Source organism: Poecilia latipinna, unplaced genomic scaffold (assembly GCF_001443285.1).
Source record: "Poecilia latipinna isolate Pla-1442-1.1 unplaced genomic scaffold, P_latipinna-1.0 Scaffold1472, whole genome shotgun sequence".
Classification (NCBI taxonomy): Eukaryota; Metazoa; Chordata; class Actinopteri; order Cyprinodontiformes; family Poeciliidae; genus Poecilia; species Poecilia latipinna.
Window position 1 is genome coordinate 12751 of NW_015114088.1, and position 19392 is coordinate 32142.

The 19392-nt window shown below is 40.6% G+C and overlaps 3 protein-coding genes across 9 annotated transcripts in view; 1 reads left to right on the top strand and 2 right to left on the bottom strand.

The window, feature by feature from the left end:
• dgke (diacylglycerol kinase, epsilon) overlaps positions 1 to 3192 on the top strand; it is a 15699-nt gene extending 12507 nt beyond the window's left edge. The window contains exon 11 of one of the 2 annotated variants that reach the window (XM_015057558.1): positions 242 to 3192. In XM_015057558.1, coding sequence (XP_014913044.1) covers positions 242 to 430 — 189 coding nt within the window. In that variant the 3' untranslated portion in view covers positions 431 to 3192. Of the gene's footprint in view, positions 1 to 208 lie in introns of both variants that reach the window. The other variant, XM_015057557.1, reaches the window with a different exon arrangement.
• LOC106962913 (E3 ubiquitin/ISG15 ligase TRIM25-like) lies at positions 2477 to 10145 on the bottom strand. Of its 3 annotated transcripts, XM_015057560.1 has the most exons (11): positions 10066 to 10145; positions 9588 to 9681; positions 8757 to 9448; positions 7634 to 7729; positions 7335 to 7568; positions 6937 to 7105; positions 6638 to 6706; positions 5843 to 6034; positions 5490 to 5609; positions 4452 to 4487; positions 2477 to 3603 (listed from the first exon to the last, which is right to left on the bottom strand). In XM_015057560.1, exons 3-11 carry the CDS (start codon positions 9414 to 9416, stop codon positions 3458 to 3460), a joined length of 1722 nt encoding a protein of 573 aa, XP_014913046.1. In that variant the 5' UTR covers positions 9417 to 9448; positions 9588 to 9681; positions 10066 to 10145; the 3' UTR covers positions 2477 to 3457. The 3 variants fall into 3 exon arrangements, with proteins under 3 accessions (XP_014913046.1, XP_014913045.1, XP_014913047.1); XM_015057559.1 differs by lacking the exon at positions 10066 to 10145 and having other exon boundaries at positions 9588 to 9732; XM_015057561.1 differs by lacking the exons at positions 5490 to 5609; positions 10066 to 10145 and having other exon boundaries at positions 9588 to 9729.
• A 1037-nt stretch (positions 10146 to 11182) lies between these two features.
• trim25 (tripartite motif containing 25) lies at positions 11183 to 19328 on the bottom strand. 4 transcript variants are annotated; one of them, XM_015057554.1, is made up of 11 exons: positions 19106 to 19328; positions 18210 to 18862; positions 16885 to 16980; positions 16556 to 16789; positions 15695 to 15863; positions 15575 to 15601; positions 15359 to 15415; positions 15152 to 15241; positions 14758 to 14901; positions 14353 to 14412; positions 11183 to 14271 (listed from the first exon to the last, which is right to left on the bottom strand). In XM_015057554.1, the coding sequence occupies exons 2-11, from the start codon at positions 18813 to 18815 to the stop codon at positions 13742 to 13744; spliced, it is 2013 nt and encodes a 670-aa protein (XP_014913040.1). In that variant the 5' UTR covers positions 18816 to 18862; positions 19106 to 19328; the 3' UTR covers positions 11183 to 13741. The 4 variants fall into 4 exon arrangements, with proteins under 4 accessions (XP_014913040.1, XP_014913038.1, XP_014913041.1 ...); XM_015057552.1 differs by having other exon boundaries at positions 18210 to 18826; positions 19106 to 19327; XM_015057555.1 differs by lacking the exon at positions 15575 to 15601 and having other exon boundaries at positions 18210 to 18826; positions 19106 to 19325.
• Positions 19329 to 19392: the final 64 nt, after the last annotated feature.

The window sequence follows — 19392 nt, forward strand, 5'->3', positions numbered from 1 at the left end:
TATATACATATTTTTTCTAGTATATACACTCTCTATCAAATATATACTGCATATATATATATATATATATATATATATATATATATATATATATATATTTATTTTTTTTCCTCAGGATTATTTGCTGACAGATACGTATTATGCGCTAAAACTTCCTTGTGGATCAGTGGCGTGTGTTTTTCTAACATGTGGGATTTTCAACCTCCAGCTGGTTCTGAAGAGCTCCACCATGCCCATGCAGGTGGACGGGGAGCCCTGGGCTCAGGGGCCCTGCACCATCACCATCACCCATAAGACCCAGACCTTCATGCTGTACCACAGCACTGAGCAGACAGACGATGACGACGACGAGTCCAGCGCCTCCGAGCCGGAGAGCCCGGCCCCTCATGACTCCCCCAGGCCCCCGTGGTTGACTACTGTGCAGGCGTGATGCGCCTCAGGCATCACGAGATCCTGAAACGCCTCCTGTCTTGGTTTCTGTTTTACAGTCCGACTTCACTGGTCCGCTGCCTGCTTGAGTTTGTCTCCACTTCATACACCGGGTCTCGGTTTTGAATCCTCGTTTTGTGTTCTTTGTCCTTTATCTTTGAACCAACATTTGTTCCAGCTGAGAGCTCAGGCATTTACTATCTGGAGCAGTCAGGCGGCGGCGAACATGTTAAGGAAAGCTTTCTGTTTATTTGCACTGATCCCTCGTGCCATGTAGATTATAGAGTCTAGAGATAACTGTGCTGTATTTATTCTGCTATATTTAAAACAGAGTGTTCGTTTTAGTGAGCCAAATTTAACTCGTTCTCCAAGCCCTCTAAAAGCCATGTCGGACCTGCAGCAGGCCATGAAAAGCTCTGATACAAGGAAGAGTCGTGTAAGAGATGACGGACGCCATCAACTCTCAGTGATTCATCTTGCGTTTTATGGCCTAAACCAAGCACAAAAGAAAGCTCTCTCTTGTGTCTGTTGCTGAAACTTTGAACGTTTGCCAAAAGATCCATGAGGGTGACGGAATGGCCACCGCCAAGATTCAGTAACTTGCAGACATATTCTTGCACCTTGGAGCTTTCCGCATTTTGTCAAGTTACAATGAGAGACGTCAGTGTGTTTTACTGGGATTTGATGTGATAGACAAGCATAAAGTCCTGCATATCTATGAAATGGAAGGGAAGTGGGAGAGTTTTCAAATTTTTACTGAAAATATAAAATGCTGGGAATACATTTGTATTCATAACCCTGAGTAGAGGCTGCGCTTCCAGCTTTTTGGGCGCCGCCTCTCCTGTATTTAACCCCAATCCTTCCAAGCAACTCTGCCCATCAGTCCTAATAGCATACAGGACGTCATTTTGAAAAACATGAATAATTTTCATTCGCCTTCAAACACATGTACTGTTTTCTGTTGGCCTGTCACATCAAACCACAATAAAATGTACTCAAGTTGGAAATGCTACAGTTTTCACCTTTGGAAGTGACTATCTGTTTAATCATGAGACACTGCTCCTTTAGTTTGCATCTTTGGAAGCAGTTTGAGGAGCTTTTCCCTGGTGCCGAATATTCAGATTCACTAGATGTCCCTGCAGGAAACGGGCCGACTCGTTGACGGTCGATATGAAAGCACTGCCAAGTCGAAATGGAACTACTTTTCCAGCATGTAAAAAAAAAAAAAAAAAAAAAAATCTTCTTTCCTCGTCTTTGCAAACTGTTTACATACTTTGTGTTGCACTTGAACATAGCTCCTATCCATGTTACTGCCATAAATTATACCTGCTGATGAGATTTTACATTGTGCAAGCAGTCCTTCAGCTTCTCGTGTTTTACCTGTTCTCACCACCAGGGGGGAGGCTGAGGACAGTATTTAGCGCTAGAGCTTTTCAGACCCCTTTAGTTCAGTAGTTGCAGCATCTGTTGCGTGTACCTCCATGTGTTGCTCGGGGTGAGGCTGTTGCACTTTGTGTTTGTCGGAAATCCTGGCGCTCCGAGCCATATCAGTAAAAGTCTGTAGGATGTCCAGTTAAAAGTTTGCTGCAGCAGGCTTTGAGGTTGAACAGGATCAGTAATTAGCCATGATGATGCCTTGCTGGACGACAAGGCAGCAAGGCGTCTGCCAGAGCTTTGTGTTGTGATGAAGCAGCACTTATGAAGCTCAAACTGCAGGATTCTCCCTCCGAGTTTCCTTTTGTAAAGCTGATTTGACATTTTATTGCAGGACTGACAGTGTTATTTGCTTGGGCAGACTCATAAATCCTGAGCATTTATGAGATTTTAAGCTGGCTTGTAAACAGTATTGCTTTAAAGCTCAAATGTCAGTGACAGAAAAGCAGCTTCAGCTTTAAAAACTCCACTAAATGACTTGAAATACTTGTATAATCAACGACTTACTTTGCTGCTGTCAAAATTGCTTATAAGAATCTACTGTAATGATAATCAGCAACTTTAGGAAGACTTGTGTGATCCCAGTTTACTACAAACTACCAAGAAACAGAGCTCAGAGGAAAACAAGCGTTTAATGCAAACAATCATTAAAAAAAATGGCTGTTTACAAAATGTGACAAGAACCAATTTTGATTGAGATGAATGTAAAGAGGTGATGTTTTGAATTTGAAGACATTCCCATAAATATTTTCATACATAACCAAGGTGTTTCTGTGTTTTCATTCAATTCAATTGATAAGAATAAATTATTTACATTTCAGATGACACGGTGTCTTTAATAGAGCTTGGAAAGTGGTTTGGGATACATCACCCAAGTACCTGAAGAGGTTTGATTTTTTTTTTCTTTATTTGAATTTATATATTCTGTGTTTTCACATACAAAATAGTGACTAATGCAGTGATCAGCCTTTTTTCTCCATTTGTGTTCTTTCTAAATGGATGAATGAACATGATGCTTCAATATACAGTTATGTGTTGTTTTCTGTGATGTTATCCAACTTAAATAACGCTTCGCATTATAAAGCAGGTGGCAGGATCTACGCACAGACGCCATACAACAGCAGAGTTAAGGTGCATGCAAAGTTTATAACCTCGCTCAGAATGATTGAGATCAGAAATGCTGTCAGTAAGGATCACTTAGCAAGTCATATCTGACTAACTGAAACTATAACCCACGGATCCATTTCCCTTCTGCTCCATATAAAGGTTTTTGACTTCTACGTTATTTTTCTTGTACCCATTTTGTGCATAATTAACTGTAGACTTGCAATATATATATGGGGGGGAGATGAGGTGGAACATTTTAAAATATTTTTCTAAAAATCTAACCTTTCCTATTAGAAACTTTTTCATTGATATTTAAGTAATCCCAAAATGTCACAAAACTATAGTTATATTTGAATAAAGATTAAAGGCTGGTTAAGTTTAATACCCCAAACAAAACATGAAGCAAACAGTAACGATCACACCAGTGTTACTGAGCGTAGGTCCAGCAGTCCCTTCCGGTTCTGCTGACGAACTCTGACCCTGACAGTTATTTATTTTTTCTAGGATGTGGGTTTGGCCCGGCCGGTTTCCCTGACGGCGGCTGTCCTTTCGGCTTGTCTTTCTTAGCAGAATCGGGTCCTTTCCACCCAGGCTTCTGTCCTCCTTGTGCGCTTGGTGGCTTTTTGCCTTGCTCTGAAACAAAGTGCAGAATGCTTTTTTCTCTCGTGTGTGTGTAGCAGAACAGACATAACGCTGAAATGAAACACCTGAGTTTTTAAACGCAGCCTTTGGTTGCATTGGAAGAGGCCCAAGAGCAAACCTTAAAAGGCCTGAACAATAAAACTAGTTACTCCAGTTTAGGAGAAGCTACTGTTTTTATTGGCGAAAGTATCCGTGAACTTCGTCCTGAGCACAGCTGACTGCAGACACACAGTCACCACCTGACAAACAGCTGGATGCTGAACTCAGCATGTCTTCATAGAAACTCAGCTCTGGCTGAAAACTCAGGATCAAATTTAAAAAAAAAAAAAAAAAAAGTCACGTCCTTTTAAAAGGTAAAAATTTCACTGACTTTTAGGATTTTTATGTGACAGATCAATACAAATTAGTCCAAAGTTTCAGGAACAGATGTGTTGTTTATAACTTTTCCCCCCCTCATTAAAATCTGCAAATGTGGCAAGAATTTGTATCACACCATTCAAGTGTTTTGCAGCAGAATATTTCACAGAAATGGAAAGCTCAAACCATGAGATATGTTGTTTCTCACCCAATTCAGACACACAAACCATGTTTTTTCTTTTTCTCCTCAATAGTAATGACAACTTCCTGTTGGTCTTTTACATAGAAGACTAAATTAAACGCATAAAAAGTTTGTGATAAAGTGACAAAATATCTTCCAATGCTCTAGGGCCCCATCTATTACACCAATTAAATTTATCAAAGACTACAGCCCTTAATAAACCTTAATATCTGATGCATTTATTTCTGCCGGGTTGGTACAAGGTGAATGTGCAAACAGAATACAACGTTAAATAACTTACTGTGAGAGGGTTGGTGGCCACCGTCAGACTTCTTGTCTGAAAGGCGATAAACAGTAAAATATGAAAGACATTCTATATTTGTTCACTGAGATTTCGCTGCCGTCGTCTGTATTTTCAGTCCAAATTTATCTTTTTGTGCGTCATGATTTAATTTTTTTCCCCACGCCTTCACTATTTAAAAATGCATGCTTCCTCAAAACAAATTTGCCATTTTTATTTTATTTTTTTCAAAAAACAACAATATAAAGCAAAGTTCTGATTAAAGAGGTTTTGAAAAAACCAGCCATCGATCAACGAGCCTCACATGAAATCTTTCCAAAGACAACAAGCTGATCTATGTGTTCACTGGATCAACACTAACAATGCAAATAGCTGATAAAAGATTTTTGGTGGAAAGAAAAACAAACAGAATACAAAAAAAAAACTGTTATATAACCAATTCAAAGAAATAAAAACAAACCAGACAGTTGCATTGCAGGTCATGATCTGTTTGTTTGTTTGTTTTTTAATTATTATTTAGCTGCAAGATTTTTAGAAACCTATGAGAATCGTGTTCCTTGAATAACCGACCAATGCTTCTCATATTTTAAAAGTCGATTTTAGACCAAGAACCCAAAACATTTCTGAAAATTCACCCGTTTCCATTTCACTCAACTCCTCAGTCAGAGAGTGAAATGCCACTAAAAGTTATGTAGATCCTCAAACTTAGAATAAAAACTTGAAGTAAATCTAATTTTCAAAAAGAAATATATTAGTTCACTATTGCTTCATTGTTTTCCCCTGAAACTTTTTTTTTTTAAATGACTCCACCTGGATGTTTTCCTAACATGACAAGAGTTACATTACAGTGACATTTGTCTTCAATGAGCAGCTATTGATGAAGAGGAGTGGCTGCTCTTCCTCCTACAACCCTTACCTTTTTAGCCGTACTTTCAAAATGTTTCACAGCGTACTGAAAAAATGGAGCTACAGATGGCCGGGTCATGGTGCTTGTCCAGTTAGCGTATGGTTTTGGATCATGAAGACGCCGTCTTTTACCTTTGCTTTTGGGCGGATGGTTCTTGTCTCCACCCCGACTTGGTGCCACTTTGTGGGCTGGTTTACCGACTGGCTTTCCTACTGTTTTCTTAGTCATTTCTCCAGGACTTTTCTGAGAAGCTGAAGTTTGAAGAAATCTGTAAGCTAGGTTTCTTTTTGCAGCTTATAATGTAAGAGAATACATTACCATTCTGCCATTTTTTTTAATGCATGGTTCATTTGTTTTGCTAGAGATGTTGGTTTGGTGCTTAATTGGTTTCCCTCTTTGTAGCCAACCAAAAATTAAGTCAAATTAATGTAAAGAGGCTTTCAGTAAATAGTTGCGTGTGATGTTTGTGTTTTATGCTACGTACGCGGCTTCTGGCCATGGAAGAACGAAGGCGGAGGCCTGGAAAAGCCAGTTGGCTGACTCTGCTGCGGAGTCCATGTTGGCTTTGCCTGTATGTAAACAGGAATATGGACGGGTTGGTAGATGGTCTGGACAGGTGGGCGACCTGGACTATGGGACCTGGGTGGAGGTCTTTGCTCTGGGGGCCTCGGGGATTCTGAAAAGAGAAATAAATAATTTGCATGCATCACAAAACAGTGCCTTGGAAAAGTATTTGTGCCCCTTGAACGTTTGTCATGTTACGACCTTAAAATTCAGTCCATTTCATTGGGGAGCAGCACAAAGAAGTGGTCTGGAACATAAAAACTAGGTGTTTTTATGTTTAAAAAGCCTGACCTGGCAATACCAATTTTTTTTTTCCACAGAAAAATCATTAAATATAGCCTTAAGGTAAGTAAACTGGCAAAAGTGGGACGACTGCAGTCAACAGTGGGACATAAACAGACATGAGCTGGTGGGTGGGTCTATCACTCACCCCTCTCTCACAGCAGAGCAAAACAGTGGCCGATTTATTCTTTTTTTTTTTTTTAGACCTTTGCAGAAGTAGGTAAAATTTCTGTCTGAGATCGGTTCATCATCCAAGTATTGACAAATTGCCGATCTTCCAAAATCCAAGAAAATTGGGGTTGATTTATTGGTTAGCCCCTCATAAAAACATAACATACATGGGTGCCTTAATACTTTTGGAAGGAACCTGATACGAACACAGATTTCACTTTTATAAACATTTGGAAGCAACAATTAGTAGAACATTACGTACGAAACTCGGGGGCCCGGGCTGCACTGGTTTCTCCACCAGCAGCTCCTGAGACAGAAGCTTCTGCTTGTCCTGAAAAAGACAAAGTGGCTCCATTTTAAAACACTAAAATCTGTCTTTTAATACCATTTCACTACAACTGCATCTATGCAAGAGTAATCAAAATTCATTTTTTGGCATTTTCTACATCACATCAACCCACCAGATGCAGCATATCCAGCGTTAGGTTGTGCAAGATAACCGAACATTACTGGCTTTATTCAAGTGGGACAGTTCTAATTTTAGTGTATCTGCATATTTACCTGGTTTTAGCAGTGGTACTCTGGCCTCAAAAGGCTGACTGAAGAGCGTCATCAGGCTCTCCTGCAGGGCGGCAGCAAAGCTCTGCGTTGCCATCACCCTTTTGGAGTCCATGTTAACTCGAGGGGGGTGGGGGTCAAACTTAACCACCCGGGGCAACTCAAATGAAGCCTGCGGGGAGCAAGTGAATTTAGTGAGAAGAGTTTCTTAAGGCGCTTTTCCACTAGACCGCTCCTGACCCAGTCCACGCATGACTGCTGCACGCTCAAGGAACAGTGCGTATAATGGAAAAGCTCACTACGTTGGGTAAAGCTGCACGTTAACCGGTTAGTGCGCAACTAGCCAGTGGAAAAGCGCCTTTAGTACTGCTACTGAAAGAGGAAGTGTGTTTTAGTCCCACCTGCAGAAAGGCTGGCGTTCCCGCCTGACTCAGCAGATTGTCGATCTTCTCTCTGGCTTTCTTCATCCTCTCACTGTTGTCGTTGAACTTTGTTGTGAGGTCGCGGAGTTTGGCCTGACCAGCCTCCAGCTCACAGTCCACCTCATGCTGGGCCACGCGCTCGTCCTGAGCCAACATCTCCCCTATCTGCTGGTACACAGCAGCCAGCGCCATCTTCCTCTTGCTCGCTGCGTCCTGGAGACAAGCAGACTGATTCACCTGTGCTTTATGAACGCCGACACACGAGGTGCAAAAGTTACCTTGAGCTTGCCCTGCAGCTCATTCATCTGAAGCACGATGGTGTCGGTCCTGTCAATCTTCAAGTTCAGAATGTCCAACTTCTCCCTGAATTCATACTGCAGAGGAAGAAATGAGAAACGAAGGTCAGCTCAAAGTAAAGCGTGTATAGGCTGAAACATTTGAGATGTTATGTCTCCTTCCCTTTTCTTACCAAAGGTTTTTTTCAGTCACAGCTGAGGACATGTGACATCATGTCCAAGACCTGTCTAGAGTAACGCTTGAACTGAGTTTCAATTTTTTGAATACATAGACAAAAAAAATAATAGTCATTTTTCCTGAAAGGTAAACTACATCTTAATTATGTTCTGACCTACAAATTCTTGAGGAAGGCTGTTGACTTGATACCTACCTGATCAGCAGACAGTCAGCTGCTAAAGAAGTTGGCTGTTCAGTGTGCGGTATCCATGTGTACTAATAGAAAGTTGCATGGAAGGAAAAAGTGTGTAAGAAAAACAAACAATTTAGCTTCTGTGAAAAAGATCGAATGAAAATCCCTCCTAAGATTCGTTAAAAAAAACAAACAACTTCAGAAAATATCTTGGTGATACGCTTACCAAGAAATCTTTCTCCACCAAGTTGTAGGTCAAATTGTGATGGAGGGATACAATATTTATTTCACTTAATGACATGTAAGCCTTTTTTCTTTTTACTTTTATGCTTTGCCTTTAACCTACATTTTTTTATGATTATATTTAATTAGTCTCCACACACATTTCATTAATATTGATGATAATAACTTTCTTTCATAGTCTGACGGCTATTGGCCCTATGAATGATTTTATGAGGCCCATATGACCTAAATTTGACGCAAAATGGAGGCAGAACAAGTTTGGCAAACAAGAGAAACAACCAGACCAGGAAGAGCATTAAAAAAACAAACATGAAGTGGCAAGATAAAAAAAAAAAATCTAGATAATAACCAAGCAAAATATGAACAGAAAGTTAAAAGGAAGTTATGAAGTGTGATTAAATTTTTTTGTTTCTTTAAGTGCGGTCCAAAATGCATTTTCTTATTTTTAAAATGTGCAGCAAATATAAGGTGGTCGTTAAAAATGAATTTAGTGAAACTCAGATCTCACTCACCGCTTTCAGGTTCCTTTGCTCCTCTGGAGAGGAAAAGCTGCAGCCTTTGTGGACCTGCTGCAGGCAGAGGCTGCAGATCAGGCGGCCATGGTCGGTGCAGAAGTGCTCCATCAGCTTGTGGTGGTCGGTGCAGATGTGCTCGGATAGATCCCCGACGGGCTCGGTCAGCTGGTGGAGGCGAAAGGTGGGGTTCTCCCGGTGGGGCCGCAGGTGCTCCTCGCAGAAGGAGGCCATGCAGGTGAGACAGGTCTGGGCTGCCTCGGCCTCCATACAGGTGTCACAGCGGACCACATCATCCCTCTCATCCTCATACCCTTCTTCGTCTTCATCCTCCTCTTCGTCGTCGTCGTCGTCGTCTTCTTCTTCTCCCTCTTCCTCCTTTACGGACTGCCCTCCTTCGGTCTTGTTGGACCTGACCCTGAAGGTCTCCACCACGGTGCTGAGGACCGTGTTCTTCTTCAGCTCCGGCCTGGTCTCGAACAGGGTCCGACACTGGGGGCAGCTGTAGGACTCGGTCCAGGTGGAGAGCAGGCAGTTCTGGCAGAAGTTGTGTCCGCAGGGGATGGTGACCGGGCAGTCAAATGTGCTCAGACAGATGCTGCAGGTCAGCTCGTCCTCCAGGCTCATGAGAGAAAAGCCAGAGTCTTCCGCGTCGGCCATGATGCGACTCACAGTGGGCGTTTACAGCAAGACTGCAAGAGAGAAACGAAACTTAACACTTGCGGTCCCGTGAAGGACAAAAACTCAGTTCAGAGTGGCCAAGCCGCATAAATTAATTTTATCCGACAACAAATTATTCATCTCATGAATCGTTATTATTTCTCCACCCACCTCTGCTGCCAGCGTTGGAGACTCCTGCCAAACGGGATGGATTTCCTCCAGCAAACTTGATCTCAACATGACCAGCTTTCAAGCCACTCCTAGTCTGTAGTCCACAGAGGAGAAAAACAAACGATGTGTGACCACGTCCAGATTAGCTGTCTGAACACAGACATTAGCCGAAATACTGTTGGAAAAATTAATAAAAATAAACAAAAAACAGTTTGTATAATAATAATAATAATAACAGCAGCTATGTCACATTGTTTTTCTACATTAACATCAACTAAGCCAACACGTTGAATTATTTAATGAAATTAAAACTGCTAGATGATTTTAGAAGTTATGCCACTGCAGTGAACAACCTGCTCTGGCGTTTAATGTAAATTAGTCAATAAATGACTTTCTTATTGTGTTTGCACGCGACAAAAGGGAAACCTCAGATTAAAAGGACTTAACTCAAGGCTTAATACATTTTGATGTTACTCACAGTGGATGAGCCGCATAATGGATATTTAACAAAAACTCATGACAAGTTCTTATTCAATGGGTCTAAGTGTAAGGATTTATAATCACATAACATGTGATAAACAGGTGTGAGCATCTCTATCAGCGCAGGAGGTTTTATGATTTAAAATGCTGTATTTGGAAGAAGTTGTTATTGACTTATACCAGTGAGCTTTGTTTTTGTTGTTGTTGAAAATACATAAACGACGAGATTGAATAGTTCAAGAAGGAAAGGGAAAGGTTGCAGTTAGCCTTGAACTTTGATCTTCTCCAGAACCCTGTTAATACTCTTTTTTTCTAATGGTAGATGCAAATTTCTCCTTTTTTTGTTCAAATAGAAGTTGAACTCTGTTTCTCCTCTGTGTGGGTGACACTTTGTTATTTTTTGTAATTTTAGCTTTTTGAACAAATAAAAATAAAAAAAACAGATTTTTTTTGCACATTTGAATATATTTTGTAAATACAAAACCTTGGATTTTGCGTTGATGTACTGCTCTGTGGGGTTATATTTACTTTGGCAAATTAATATTAGATTTAAAAGTAAAATCATGAACATGGAAATTATATTGATCAATTTCACACATGAAGGCTGATACTAATGCAAACATTACACCAGACTGGCTCTTTCCAATCTTTTTGTATTTTATTTAGCACGGTTTACGTTTCACTGTCTGATTTGAATTACTGAAATAAAATAGCATTTTGATTATCTAATTTTTAGCTGTACAAAGTGTAACACAAGAAGGAACATTAATATGTTGAACACAAAGCCTGGATTTTACTTGCTGATGACTTCTGCACAGATCACATTGTAAAGTCATCGGTGGAATCATAAATAAAAGGTGAGGCCACCAACATTGTTTATTACACTGCGTTAGATATAAATTCCTGGTACGTTATCGGTACTGAGTAAAACTAACACTAACAACTAAGTTGATCTTTCCTGCAACATCGTCTTAGAGAAAGTTGGATTGCTTATCATTTAGTGACACTTCTCTTTGACATAATTTTATTTGCATCTGCTGTAGATTTTGGACATAGCTGACTGCTAACAACAATTTGTTACAACCAGCACAGAAGCAGACCATAAACAAAGTTTATTCAATCAATCAATTATACTTTATTAATCCAAAAGAAAAATTACATTGCATTGAAGAAAGGCAAACAGGCACACAAGTTTGCGCCTCATGATGGTGCAAACTTGTGATTCAATCAGATGATTAAATACAACACATTCTAACAGATCATTATCGTTTATTCCATTAAAAGAACTTATTTAGAATGATTTTAGGCTTGAAACAGCAGAAGAAAAGATTGATTAATTACTCATCTTAATAGTAGCTGAAAGCACTTCTAGTAAGCATCAGGAAAGCATCAGGCAACATAAAACTTCATGAATTGGAAATCTTCCCTCCTTATAGTCAGCTCACATTAAGCCAACAGAGCATCCCGTTGGCTCGCTTTCCCAACTTTTAGAGGAAACTAAAGTGTTTCATCTCTGTGGGGCACAACAGAACCAAGTTCAAATCTGGACCTGGACTGTTGCTGAATATCCCCGTTCTCTCCATCTTTTCCTCATCCAAACGCCACCAGTGAAGCCAAAAAAAGTCTTCCAGGTGAACGAAAGAGAGAAACGGATGTTTCATTTCTTTAGTGAAACAGACTCTATATGACGTCTGCTCTGATCAAAGAAATGAAGTCAACACTCAAGGCTTGGTAATCCCGACAAAGTAAACGTATCCATTTACTCTGATTTCTAAGATTTGGCATAGTGTGGACAAGTAATATTTTCATCTCATCATATACTTTTTTTGCTGTGATTCTCCATCTGGTCTTTATAGCCTCCTCTACAAATAAAAGCAGGTTTTAAAACGCATTGCTTAATATAAAAACACTGCACATAAAATGACAAGCGATTCATTTTCACAATTTAAACAAGATTTACTAACCTAAAATTGATTTTTTGTGGTAAGAGATGATTTTACTGAATTGTAAGAATTTTATCATGTTGGGTGTACTTCTTTTTTTTTTTTTTTTTTTTTACAACTCTTTTCTTCCCATTTCCAAATACCAAAGCCTCGATATCAAGCTTCTCAACTTCTCCCTGAACAAAGTGGAAGCTGAAAGACCTGCATGCTCATAGGAAGCAAACACCCAGCAGTCAAAAGTAAAGACTTTGCAGGTGTTTGTTCAAAAAGATTTGCTGCCAGATGCCTTAAAAGGACAGAGCAACACTGGAGAAACAGGGTCTGTAAAGTTTCTAAATCCATCAGTACACTCCTTAACCTGAAGTGTGATCATATCACTGTGGATTTGTCGCAACTGAAATAATCACTGCAGTATTTCACAAGAATATTGCAAGTGATTTTCTGATATTGTGCAGGAATTTCAAAAACAGATCTGAAAAACTGAACCCAGATTATCGCTCATAACACATATTTTAAGAGTGTAATAGTAATAATCTGGTCCACTGCCACAAGCTCAGCTCCTGCCCTGCTGTATATTTTCTGTTTCAGATTAAGAAAAGAAAAACGAAAAAAAAAAAAGTGTGACTATCTCCAATCCACACTGATTGAAAGACAGTCAAGTCTTATTCCTTAATTACACTGGATGTTTTAAAATCAAATGTTTTCCTTTAAATACATCCCATAATTAGGAACAAAACACAGAAGCTAGTCCCAATCACCAAATCCAAACACTCGAGTAAAATGCTTCAGCAGCTTTTACTCTAAACCAAATACCAACACCAGCTTCTCTTTCAGCCGTATGACCAAAACCGAAGCTCCAACACCGTCCACCAAGAGCTAAGTGCTTTATTATGATCCACCCTCAGCCCTTCCCACCCATTTATGTATTAAGGCTTTCATCTGTCCGCTTAGTCAGTCAGCACCGAATCATAGCCTTAATAATCCTTGTATAAGGATCACCTTATGACAGGGCATAAAGGAATGGTCCAACCAAAATAAAGACAGATCCACATACGTACGGGTGAGAACACCATGGAGCGTCTTTACTGACTAGGGAAATAAAATAATCAAGAAAGAAGTGTTTAAAGGTATACTAAGCAAGGTATAGCTAAACATAAACATAATGTGTCATTGTAGGAACTCCTCGTCTTATTTTATGTTGCCAATTTATCTGGGGGAAGACTTCAAGTAAAACCAACTGACCACTAATCAATGACCCCCCACTTTTATATTGTCTTAGCTTTAGCTGCTTAACTTGTAAATATGTTTGTTTCTGGATCTTGTGATATTAAAACAACAATATCTCTCAAAGTGAGTTCTGTCTTGCAAAGTACAGTTCAATGGAAACTAGAAACTTTGAGTTTAGAAATACCTCCTGCGTAGTATGCCTATAATGCGTAGTATGCCTAGTAGTGACGATAATGAGGGAAATTGTTGGATACAAGTGTGATGAAGAAGTTAAATGGAGTATGTATTAGCCAATCACAGAGAAACACACTGGTAATTTTTGGTTTGTAGTTTAAATAAACATTTTAGTTGGGTTAATAAGGATCCTTACTTTGATTACTGTTTTATTTCCACTTCCTCATTCCAGACTAACCAGTGCTGAATGACGCACCAGATAGTCTTGTGTTTTTCCTCATGCTTCACCGTAAATAATGCAGCTTTCACATTTTAACTGCACGTCGAACTCTACTGAAGCTTGCACAGAGTAATGTAAGAGCCACTGGAGAAAATCCAGAAGGCTGGGTAGACGGCCTCAGCGAACTGAAAACTAAACGAATGGAAGGGATACGCCCTGTCTGCCACGTTGTAGAACGTAGCCCTGCCCTCCTCACAATCCAGCAGCACCCCGACGCGCTTCGGGTTCGGATTGACCAGCACCGCCTCCGAGCTGTTGTGCCAGGCCGACAGCTTCACGTTGAACCACTCGACGCACCAGGACTTGCTGTTGCGACCGAGCCTGCTGGTGGGGCCCTTGCGGTCGATGCTGCTGTAAGCCAGCCCGATGCCGATGAAGTTGTTGCTGCTCAGTCGCACCTCCCAGTAATGGCGGCCTGCGGAGAAGCCCTTGGAGGCCATGACCTGGGAGCAGACGGCGAAGCGCTCTGGGCAGTCGGGGTAGTTTGTGTGCTCGTCAGACACCGAGGCCTTGGTGAAATTCTCGCTTAGTTCGATGCGTTTATGGGCCGTTCTTTGATCAAAATTGAGCACGGTGCCATCTAGTGGAGACAGAACAAAAGTCAAGTTTAACGTCAAACGCCTGCTAATGGGACAAGAGGGAAAGATATTGGCTTCCTTACATTTCATAAGGTCACTTCGTTTCTCGGCAGAGCTTATCTCTGAGGGAATGTCTGTAGTCTCTGTGACAGGAGACAGGAAAACACATTTCAAGCATTTTGTTCAGATGCATCTCAAGTTTGAATCTCATCAAAAAGTCAATTTATGACAGTAATTCAATTCAAAAAGTCAAATTATGATATCGGTCTGTTTCTAATGACTATACATTTCAACTGTTTTGTTGACGGTTCGAGCAAATGACTAATGAAAATCCAGTTTCTCAGAACATTACATAATAACTTAAAATATGATTTTTTTAATGCAGATATTTTACTGTTTACACTACCATGGAGAAAACTGATAACTTGACCATTGTCCTGCATGCAGTTTGTTTTAAACACATTGCAACATTTAAATCTGGTACCTACCAGTTACTTCTTTGTTTTCAGCAGCAGCAGGACGTCCCCTTGGTTTTTCTTTCACACCAAACTCCATCAGGTTTTCTATAGATTTTCCCAGTTTCTTATTGCCTGGATTGGTTTCGGTGGTCAGTGAAGGGTTTTTTGGGGCTTCTAGAGAGAAATAAGTCAGAATTTTATATATCTCAACTACAACAAAAAACCTCTAAGATTCACAATTATACACTACTTGGGTTGGTATATCAGAAAATCTCAAGAAAAAACCATTAGCTTGTAGGTTTTCAATCTCACCTTAACAAACGTACTCCAATGGTGTATGTTTTTGGTTTGTGTTTGATTAAATTACTCTAGGAATGTGGTTTGTTTGCATGATGAATGGAAAAAAAAGTTGGGTTTTTCTTACTTTGAGGTTTCTTCTTTTGGGCCGGTTTGGCCTGAGGAGCTGGACTGTGGGATCTGGGGAGTCGAGGGTTCGGCAGGGGAAAGCTTGGATCTGAAGAAAGTTATAAACATGACAAATACAATTTTATTACGCATCTCTTAGGAATGAGATGGATTACAGACACATAAATTGGCAGATTGAAAACAGGTGTTGGAGAGATAAACACACCGGATTCCTGTCCAAGACTCGTAGTTGAATGCCCAGAGGCAGAAGCTGCTCTTTCACCTGAAACGTGAGTTTAGTTACTTAGCCTTTCATGCTTTCATCTAAATAATTAAATGCATTTCCTCCAAAACACCACCTCGCTAAATCACTGCACCAGCTAGAGTATTTGGTTTGATTGGTTTCCTTTTCTTTTACCCCTCCACATATTAAACCACTCACCCGCTGCAAATGTGCCAGTATTTATGTCTGAAATAAAATTGGATATTTACTTCACTATGCTTTTATCGTGCAACTACACAGGGTGAAGCCACCAGCTCATAAATGTGCTTGCATAGTCACCTGCTATGAGTTTGGGGATTCTGGCCTCCACGGGTTGCTTCAAGAGCTCTGTCAGGTAGTTCTTCAATGTCAAAGCAAAGGCCTCGGATTGCACGACCTTCTTGGAGTCCAGAGTGATTCGAGGGCTGTAAGGGTCATAGCTTACAGCCTGGGGAAGGTTAAATGAAGTCTGCAGGGACAGAACAAAAGAGAGGTATTCATTCAGAAATGTGTATTTTGATGACCAGCCATCATGTGCGTGCATCAAATATTTTGCATTTTATGTTTCTTTCTTTTCATCCTATGCATGAAGAAGAGGGTTGGGTAGAAGAAAAGTGAATGTTTGTGTGCAGTCAGTGCTTGGTAGAAATTTATTCCTTATGCATTTTTACCATATTACAACCATGCACCATGTGTTTTATTGTGGTTTTATTTATGAGACCAGCACAAAGTTGAGGTTAATGCATGGCTATATCAACCACGGAAGTTAAAAACGTGTGTTGCAATTAAAGCAATAAATTGTTTGGGAAACGTCTCCATCAGGTCAACAATGCAATGAAGACTGAAATGTTTTGTCCATTTTCTTTGCAAAAAAATCTCAATCAGAGTCAGATTGGAAGGTCCGATGCTCAAGTCTTACCAAAGATTCTCAGTTAAGTTTAAGACTTTGACTGTGCCATTTTGGCACATGAATCTGCAGCTACCCAAGAACTAAGATGGTTAAGTTTGCTGCTTGTACAATTAATACTCTCATTTCTGTCAGACCATTTTCATTTTAAAACGATGACTTGAACAGTTTTCTACGAGCTGTTCAAAGTTTACAATACTTTAAAAAAAATAATTATTTAATGAGCCACATTGTTCATTTTGCTGTTATCCCACCTGCAGGAAGGCCAGGGTTTGGGACTGACCCAGCAGACAGAAGATTTCCTCTTTAGCTTTGCCGATGTTGTCGACGTTCTCGCTGAACTTTGAGATGAGACCTCTGATTTTGGTTTCACCAGTCTCCACCTCTTTGTCTATTGCCTTCAGGGCGTCACCCTCCTCTCTGGTCATCATGTCCCGCATCTGCTGATACCCGGCCGACAAGGCACTTTTCCTGTGGATGGCCGACTCCTTGCGAGGAGCACAGCAGCAGAAATTAACCCCAAACTTAAATCAACAACATTACAGCTCTTCATTTAAGCTTTAATCATTCAAATGATACAAACCCTTAGCTTGTTCTGCATGACCCTCATTTGAGAAATTACACTCTCGTTCTTCGAGAGCTTTCCATCCAGAAAAACTAACTTCTCTCTCAGGTCCACCTGTGAGCAGAGAAAACACGACTCATTCAGTAACGATTCATTCATTCATATCATGTGTCATTATGTATGTATGGATAAATATGCATTCAGTTTATGTAGATGCAACATTTCACCATTTCATGGTGAAGTGCTGAAGCACAGCATGTATTTGTTTGACTCGTCAATCCTGTTCAGATTCACCGGTGTTACGGCTGACATTGTGACTGAAATAAACAGAGTTGTTTGCGATAAAATATTGACGTCAACAATCAACAAAATCAATGATTCAACAGCACACTATCAGTTCCAGGCTGCGCAACAACTGCTAGTTTATAATTTATTACAGCATATTTACTTTATTAGTCGTTAATGACATAATAAACTCATGCTGCTCTGATAAGTCGTCTTTGACTTTGATAAACTCTCGGTTTATGAGGAAAAACTCCTCCTAAACCGTATTGTCTCTGCTCAGGTGATTCACCTTCTGACCTTTGACCTATATGCCCAGAGTCAGTTTAATCTAATTCATGGGTGAACCGTGGAATATTTCAATAAACACTTACAACAAGATGACTTCAAATGTTAATGAGTTGCTCATTTAATCTCCCGTAGCTACTTCTAAATTGAAATATTTAAAAAAAAACATAAATTATTGATTTAATGTTTAGATTTAGCCACTTGTATAGAATGAAAAATAAAAATACAATTTATGACTGATTCCTAATTTGCAGATACAGCTCTGATTTTTAACCGGAGTTACTGTATAAGCAGCCTAAACACTATTGTTACAGTTGGATCTCAATAAATAAAAGTAGGTGCATTTTTTTTAGAGGCTGATAAAAATTATTACACCAGAGAAATGTTTGTAAATAAACTAAGCTTCATAATCATCTCAAGGCTGTTTACATCTGATGCTTGTCCACCTTCATCTAACAAATGTTTCCTTCCATTCAGCTTTCTATTAATGTGCTTACACAAATTAAATTCTAATTTAAAAATACTTTATTGATCCTAAAGGGAAATGAAATGTTCACTCTGTGAACCACTGGGTTCTCTAACAGTGACTTTATGTCCTAACCTTCCACGTGGTTGGTTTAAATGACCATCTGCTGGACAGTGGTTATGACTGTGCAGATCATAATGTGTTGGGTTGCATTATACACAAACTATATTCAGAGAATCATAAGGATTATTTTTGGAATTATTTCTCTCTCTCTCTTTTTAGATGCATTTGTATTAGACTGAACTACCTCTTTCTTGCTCCTTTGCTCCTCTGGAGAGGTGAAGGAGCAGCCTTTGTGGACCTGCTGCAGGCAGAGGCTGCAGATCGGACGCTGGTGTTGGCTGCAGAAGAGCTCCATCAGCTTGTGGTGGTCGGTGCAGATCCGCTCCATCAGGTCCCCGACGGGGGGCGACAGCTGGTGGAGGCGGAAAATGGGGTTCTCCCGGTGGGGCCGCAGGTGCTCCTCACAGAAGGAGGCCATGCAGGTGAGACAGGTCTGGGCTGCCTCGGCCTCCATACACGTGTCACAGCGGACCACATCCCTCTTCTTCTCGGGTTTGCTTGCAGCAGCAGCACCACCACCACCTTCGGTCTTGTTGGACCTGACCCTGAAGGTCTCCACCACGGTGCTGAGGACCGTGTTCTTCTTCAGCTCCGGCCTGGTGGCGAACAGGGTCCGACACTGGGGGCAGCTGTAGGAGTCCTTCCAGGTGGCGAGCAGGCAGTTCTGGCAGAAGTTGTGTCCGCAGGGGATGGTGACCGGGCAGTCAAAGGTGCTCAGACAGATGCTGCAGGTCAGCTCGTCCTCCAGGCTCATGAGAGAAAAGCCAGAGTCGTCGGCTTCGGCCATCATGAAATCTACAGCTGCAGTGACGAAGAAACGAAACTTAAAGGCGGCGCCTGAAAAAACGAAAGTAAGATACAGCTGGTACGGATTCGTTTACAAAGAAAAGTTCAAAAATTAAGATAATATACATCAAGTTTGTATCAGTCGGCTGCTTTTAAACAAACATGCAAATATTACGTGTCGATTGTAAGAACCTTTAAGTCCTTTAGTTAAACACTGTCGTGAATAGACCAGCAGCTGCGAGCACTGCTGTTAAACTTCCGCTTTAAATTCCCAATAAATTGCTCCTACAGTACCTTAAAGTTTTTGTGGACGCAGTTCAGGTCGGATTTTCAGAGCAGTCCGTCTCAGACCGAGGTGGAACCGCGGAACACCGAGGTGAGCCGTGACAGATCGGCTCTGAGCAAAGTCCCTCCCTTTGTTTAATAGCAGGTGTGGCGTTACGCTCAAGTCAGAGCTCATTTCACAGCAAAAGTCAGCCTGTTGTAGCTTCGACCAGTGGTTGGCTGCTCTAAAATATGATAAATACGTAACCCAAAGTCCTAAATTTGCTCCCTGTCTCTAAGTGTAAATGTATGTGGGA

Excerpts from the sequence above, each read along its gene's own strand:
- LOC106962913 (XM_015057560.1), bottom strand. The coding sequence starts at position 9,416 with ATGGCCGACGCGGAAGACTCTGGCTTTTCTCTCATGAGCCTGGAGGAC. Across the intron at positions 7,730-8,756 it reads AGCAAAGGAACCTGAAAGCG|TATGAATTCAGGGAGAAGTT; the intron begins GTGAGTGAGATC and ends CTTCCTCTGCAG. Across the intron at positions 3,604-4,451 it reads TGGCCACCAACCCTCTCACA|AGCAAGGCAAAAAGCCACCA; the intron begins GTAAGTTATTTA and ends ACTTTGTTTCAG.
- trim25 (XM_015057554.1), bottom strand. The coding sequence starts at position 18,815 with ATGATGGCCGAAGCCGACGACTCTGGCTTTTCTCTCATGAGCCTGGAG. Across the intron at positions 15,864-16,555 it reads AAACCCTGGCCTTCCTGCAG|ACTTCATTTAACCTTCCCCA; the intron begins GTGGGATAACAG and ends CTGTCCCTGCAG. Across the intron at positions 14,272-14,352 it reads ACGAAGTGACCTTATGAAAT|ATGGCACCGTGCTCAATTTT; the intron begins GTAAGGAAGCCA and ends TGTCTCCACTAG.